The sequence below is a fragment of the Chenopodium album genome, chromosome 26 (assembly GCF_948465745.1).
Source record: "Chenopodium album chromosome 26, dcCheAlbu1.1, whole genome shotgun sequence".
Lineage (NCBI taxonomy): Eukaryota > Viridiplantae > Streptophyta > Magnoliopsida > Caryophyllales > Amaranthaceae > Chenopodium > Chenopodium album.
In genome coordinates this window covers 11684561-11691466 of record NC_137859.1, presented here as the reverse complement: position 1 = coordinate 11691466, position 6906 = coordinate 11684561, and the positions used below count along the sequence as shown (strand labels likewise).

At 30.6% G+C, this 6906-nt stretch overlaps 1 protein-coding gene across 1 annotated transcript; it reads left to right on the top strand.

Annotated features, from left to right (window-relative positions):
- Nucleotides 1–3109: 3109 nt before the first annotated feature.
- Nucleotides 3110–6289, top strand: LOC145617427 (eukaryotic translation initiation factor 6-2). The gene is made up of 8 exons (XM_081672128.1): nucleotides 3110–3239; nucleotides 3334–3389; nucleotides 3746–3842; nucleotides 3939–4024; nucleotides 4126–4170; nucleotides 5328–5458; nucleotides 5562–5672; nucleotides 5760–6289. Exons 2-8 carry the CDS (start codon nucleotides 3380–3382, stop codon nucleotides 6015–6017), a joined length of 738 nt encoding a protein of 245 aa, XP_081528254.1. The 5' UTR covers nucleotides 3110–3239; nucleotides 3334–3379; the 3' UTR covers nucleotides 6018–6289.
- Nucleotides 6290–6906: the final 617 nt, after the last annotated feature.

The window sequence follows — 6906 nt, the reverse complement described above, 5'->3', positions numbered from 1 at the left end:
ATATTTTGTAGCAACTATTTATAAACTATGAACAATAATAAAGTATGTGAATTCTGTACAATAATAGATATAGTATGTGAATTCTTTCAAAAAACAAAATGAAAAGGTATTGTAAAATTTGGAGAAATAAGAGGTGGCCTAATAGCCTGATACCCAATTTTTAAGTCACAAGTTGCAAATGCGTGGATTAGTGGATGCTCATGCTACTTGGAACTTTGAGAAATTCCCTTGGTCTCCAAGAAAACTCTTGGACGTTGAAACTTTAAGTGAGCAAACACTCTTTGACTTGATTTGCGAGTCAGAAAAAAATAAAAGAAAAATAAAAACCACCGTACTACTTGCGCCTCAAGCGAAGAGGGGGGGTGAGCCACTCAGCCACATTCCTTAGACCACATTAACTTGGGGAACACGTATTTCTTTTGAGTAACCCAAAAAAAAAAAAAAAAATTGTACTCCAAATTTTTACACAACTAGGTTAGTTCCCGGCCATGCACGGTACTTTTCAATAATTGATTTTAAAAACATGACAAAATAAAAATATTATTTGTTGATTTAATAATCACATTTTATTATTTATTAAGCCCGTAGCTTCTATTACATGGTAAAAAAATCAAGAAATTAATATATAATTTTTTTTGTAATAAACGTATATAATTTATAATATGTCTTTCATTCCTTAAAAAAATTGTCCACATCCACATGTGACAAATTACTTGTATGTTAAGAATATTATTTTTAATTTTTTTTACTTCACTTATTAGTTGTCAATATTTATTTTTTTTGGAAAGATAAATCAAATCTTCTACTGTAGTATATTTCATATGTAATTATTACTTATATGTAGAAATATTTTTTCCTTATATAACTTTTTTTTTAAAAAAATATAAAAATAAATAAATAAATAAAAATAAATATAAAATAAAAGGATAAGGGACACACCAGGAAATGACACGTGTCATTGCTGGTGTGTCTTTTAGTATATAGTATTGATGATTTATGATCTTTTCTCTGTTTCATTATTAGATGTCTATTTCACAGATTTTAATGTAAATGAAGGAAGTACAAAAAGTATGTGTAAAGTACATTGAGAATAATTGTAACAAGTAATACAATATTTTGTTTTTTGGTGTAGACAATAAAGAAAAACATGTTTAAAGGGAGTATTTAGGAAATTTTAGTGTGTTAAAAAGTATAAGTGAAAGTATGAATGTAATTTATTTAATACATAAAACTAAAATAGACTTAGGCAATTAATTTTAAGACACCTAATTAATAAAACAAACACTTAATAATGAGATGAAGGGAGTATATTTAAACCTATATTACCCTAGTAAATTAGAGTACAATTCATTAAGATAAGTGGAAATGAGGTTAATAAAACACACCCTAAATTATATATATATATATATATATATATATATATATATATATATATATATATATATATATATATATATATGTATATTACAGCTGATTTTTGTATTTTACAAATGGTCAAGTAAAATAGAAACGGGTTTTTGTTATTAGGGGAACTTATAAATAATATCATGTGCCATGCACATGTGGTCAACGCTCTCGTAGTCAACACCCAAAATTTGGTGTAATGTCTCAATTTACAACAAAAAACACACAAAAATGCCCGTTTTGTCACTTAAAAGGCTTTCTATCACAAAATGGTTAATGTAAAATATCTTTTCTAACAAATTTTCCTTTAAAATTTGATATTTACTAGGGATTTCACAACGTGCGATACAGCTAGCCCTTTATTATTGATGTCCTTTATTTCCAATGCCGATTTGTGTATAATATTTTATAAAAGCTATTTTCATATAAACGATAAATGTGTTGGATGTTGTGTAGTTGTGTAATTTTTTAAACTTTAGTTGAACTACCTTAAAATAACGCCCAATATAGAAAATTCTAAACTTTATTAATCCATTTGCATTTAATTTCTGATTAATTGATGGATCTTTAGAAATATTGCAAATTTAATTACACATGGGGATAAACATTTTGAGGGGTAAAATGGTTTGTGCACTATTCATAAATCATAATAGCAATTTTCTACTTTTTATAAGGTAGGGACATGCGAGTTTTAAGAAAACAAAAAGTCACTTGAAAAAAAAAAGAAAAAAAAATAAAAAAAAACTAAACAAAATTAAGATAAAACAATTGTACATCACATTGTCTTAAATTGCGGATTTTTTTTCTTTCTACTTCTTAATTCTGCAGCAAACCACTCTTACATCAACGCGTTTTTAATACAGCTGGCCACATCAATCCCTACAATACTAACATAATACAGCGTAACCCCTATATCACTAACTCAGTAACCCTTATATTACTAAGCAACCCCTATAACCATTATAGAGTAACCTTTTATAACACTAATAGGGTAACACCATGATGGCTGGCTATATGGTATAACTAGCCACATATAAAAGTTTATGGTAATATTTGTTTATCTCAAATTCTTATATGTGGCTGTGCACACAGGGTTACTTCGCTAGTGTTACATGCTTTACTTCGTCAGTATTATAGGGGTTTTCGGTCAATATTTAGGGGTAATTTTGTGTTTTTTACAAGCGGCCACGTGATATGGTCAGCTGCAAACATAAAGTGCTGCAATCACAAAAACTAGCGATTAATATCATTAATTTTATCGTAGTATATAAATATAAAATATTTTATTTAAAAAAGTAAAAATAACCCATAGGTAAACCTCAATCAATCAACTAAGGCCATATATTCACTTCACCTTACAAAAATAACTTACAAAAATAATATTAAGTAAAAATAATTTCAGTTCAGTAAAAATAAGTTCAGTTTAGTTAATTCAGTTTTCTTAAAAAAGAATTATAATAGAAAATCAACAAAAATAATTTAAGTTCAGTTAAAATAATTTAAGTTCAATAAATATAATTTAAGTTCAGCAAATATAATTTTATTTCATTAAAAATAATTTCACTTGAGGTGAAGTGAACAGTGCCTTAATTTATTTTATTTTATCTTGGTTGGAGAAAATAGAAAATAAAAAAATAAAATAAAAAAAAGGCGAAAAGGCGGCATTTATAAAGCGGCTACAAACTCTAGCAATTTAACCCTTCCATAAACATTTGGCATTCCCCATTCAACTCCTGCAAACACATCCCCGATTTCTCCTTTCTCCGCCGCGCGCCGCCCCATCTTTCCTTCTCCCCACACCGTCTCTTCTCTCTCTCCTACGCCTTCTTCTCTTTGTAATATTTTTTAAACTTCTTACTATTTTCTCATTTAGGGTTTTCTTATTTATACAAATTTTTATTATTTTATATTTTTTTTAATTTTCTGCAGCTGTTCTTGCCGTTGCCCTTCTTGTGTTTCTTCCAATCATCTAATCATGGCTACCAGTAAGCAATTCTTTCTCTCTGATTCCACTCAATTTTTGTTCATTTTCATGTATTTTTTTCGATTTTTTTAAAAATATTTATATACGACTTTGATTGATTAAATTTTTTAATTTCTTTTTATAGTTCTGTTTTCAATAAATTTGTTTGGTTTACACAGTAATATCATTCTATTTCTTGACCTGGGATTTTTTTTTTTTTAGGTTGTATTTGCTAATGTTATTCAATTTAATATGTATCTAGTGTTTTTATTTCTCTATTGTAAATTGTATTACTATATGGGTTTTATGTCAATTTGAAGAATTTGAGTGTATATTTTTGTTTGATTCAATGTGTTTATTATGATGGATATTTTGCAGGGCTTCAATTTGAGAACAATTGTGAAGTTGGTGTGTTCTCTAAGTTGACTAATGCATATTGTTTGGTCGCAATCGGCGGGTCTGAGAACTTTTACAGGTTTGCTTGCTTAAGCTGCTGCTGAGGTTATTCAGGTGCATTTAGTTTGGGTTCTTTTGTTATAAGATAATCACACTGTGAATTGTGTGTTTGCAGTACATTTGAATCCGAGTTGGCGGATTATATCCCCGTTGTAAAGACCTCTATTGGTGGAACTAGGATTATTGGCCGAATGTGTGCCGGTAAGAATTGCTGTTGGTGCTGTGTTTTATTGTCTTCTAGGAATGTAACTGTTATTGGTTGATGTAGTTGTTATTTATGCTTTTTTTTTGTTTCGTGGCAGGAAACAAAAATGGGCTTCTTGTGCCTCACTCCACTACTGACCAGGGTGAGTGATTAATTGATAAGATGTGTCTATCTTCAATGTTTTACTTTGTTATTTGAATTTCTAGCTAGTTGCCATTATCAAATAGCTAACATGTGATCTTCTCTTGTTGTATTTCATTGACACCATATCCTTCTTCGGATAAAAATTAGGTTTTATTTGTTTAGAATTGTAATGTTCTTGTGCAATTTATCAGAACATTTAGTTGATGATCCAGATACACTACATTTTAAAGGGAAGGACTTACTGATCACATAACCTCTTAATCTACTGGATATGAAACAACTCTTTCAGAAAGATAATATATTTTCCATGTTTTTGTGATTGTGTCAAATACTAATGTACATAAATGTAGTTATATAAGCCTGGATGTTGTTTAATACTGTGAGGCTTGATGAGTTTTTAAGGTTCACTTGTGCTTTCTAGTCCCAATCTTGTTGGAAGTTACTTGTAGCAGTAGGAGAAAATTGCAAAATTAGAGATAAGAGGAAAATTGGGGGAAAAAAAAGGTTTCTTTATGAGCTTTAAGGTTGATGGTTGAAGAAGCAGATTTTTTCTTTTGAGGAATTCCCATATTCAGCACTTGTCTCTGATCATTAAGGTTAAATTCACCCCATTATAGGTTGAAACTGTCTTCCAATTTTCTGGGTTTGTTCTTCTGTACAAATACCATACATAATTCAATGGATTTGGTACTCTTATGTTACCTAAATTTAAATTTGTTTGCTTGTTATGTTATACTAGTAGTATTTGGCTTTAGGGTTGTGGATGTTTGGAGGGTTCTGCTGCACATATGACTGTAGATTTGATGTGAGAAGGCATCACTGAAACAAATAGTTGTGGCAATTAGATACTTTATTTTGGTTATTAAGGAAATAACTGTTTGTGGTTTGACGCTTATAGACTTATAGTCTGGAATGGATTTTTTTAAGACGCTTATTTATTGAGAAGATACAAAATTTACAATTATTGTATGCTGTTTTTTTCTTGATTTACCATGACTCAGGTCCTGTTATGCATATGCCTTGCTTGCTGGCTGAGATGTGTTTACATATGCTACACAATTTTATGATTTTTAAATTTTCCCTATGTTTTCCTTTGAATTTGTTTTTTTAACTGAAACTGCGTATTGATTGTATGCTTTGTTTAATGTCATCAAGAACTCCAGCACTTGAGGAACAGTCTTCCTGATTCAGTAGTTGTTCAACGCATTGAAGAAAAGCTATCTGCTCTAGGAAATTGCATAGCATGCAATGATTATGTTGCTCTCACCCACACTGATCTTGATAAGGTGTGTATTTCTTTTGGAATTTCATATTTTCTTGAGCCTTTTTCTCATTACTTTTGCTGAACTTTTTTTCTTTCTGATTTTGCCTTTTGATTTATGTTATTAGGAAACCGAGGAGATAATTGCAGATGTTCTTGGTGTCGAGGTTTTCAGGCAAACAATTGCTGGAAACATTCTTGTGGGAAGTTATTGTGCTTTTTCTAACAAAGGTGGTTTGGTATGTACCTTCTACTCTCGACAGTTGTAAAAATTTTGTTCACAGTTATTAAATCTTTTATGATCTGACCTTTTATTTTTATCTCAGGTCCATCCTCACACTTCAATTCAAGACTTGGATGAGCTTTCTACACTACTCCAGGTTCCCCTGGTGGCTGGAACAGTTAACCGAGGAAGCGAAGTAATCGCTGCTGGTTTGACGGTGAATGACTGGACAGCATTCTGTGGTTCTGACACAACCGCTACAGAACTTTCAGTGATTGAGAGTGTTTTCAAGTTGAGGGAAGCCCAACCTAGTGCTATTGTCGATGAGATGAGGAAGTCTCTAATTGACAGCTATGTCTGAATTCTGCCCCTGTTACTGGTGACTTAAACACCGTAATGTGTCCTCAAAGTTATCTTTAAATTATTAGATGTTGAACTCTATAGGCGGTCTTGCTCCAAATTATTGGAATTTTGGCTGCGATGGAATGAACTATTGAACCGGAAAGGTGTATTTGTAGATACTTTGTGCAATCTGCAAAATCATGAAAAGGCTCAAAGTGTGATTTTATAATAGTTTGAATAGAATATTTAGCTATGTTATTCATGTTTGGCAAGCAAAACTTTATTCTCCAACTGTGCAGTACTTAGAAATTCCTAGAGTACACTTTTGCCTTATTTATGCTACAAATTTGGCCCAAAGTTCTGCCTTCATGGTATTGAAGCTAAATTTGCCCCAAAACCCCAACTCACAATTGATTCAATTCTCAATTTTTTTTTTTTTTTTTTTTTTTTTAAAAAAAAAAACTCTCACAAGGCTACAACTCCAAATAATTAACAAAAAAAAACCCACAACTTTATACTAATTTTTTTCCCCCCTAAACATACATATTATAAACTTTAACATATTAACATATATACATATTACAATTTATATTTATACTAATATATTAAAAGGCGTTTATAAAAACGTACACGTGTCACATAGACTCCCCTCATTATGTCATGTCACCAACTCAACTAATCATTACGCCACGACGCCACGTCATGCATAAGGTATTCCTAAGAATGTCCACGCCACGTCGTGCACTTAAAATTTTAAAAAAAAAAAAGCTCTCCACAAGATTTGAACATGCAACCTCTAAATCTAAACTAATTGTTTTACCATCAAGCCAAGTAATTTTTTATGTATTCTTTTGAATACAAAATATTAATATGTAACTAATGACAATTCAATATATATGAACTACAAA

Coding starts and splice junctions, on each gene's coding strand:
- LOC145617427 (XM_081672128.1), top strand. Junction 4,025..4,125: donor TATTGGCCGAATGTGTGCCG/GTAAGAATTGCT, acceptor GTTTCGTGGCAG/GAAACAAAAATGGGCTTCTT. Junction 4,171..5,327: donor TCACTCCACTACTGACCAGG/GTGAGTGATTAA, acceptor AATGTCATCAAG/AACTCCAGCACTTGAGGAAC.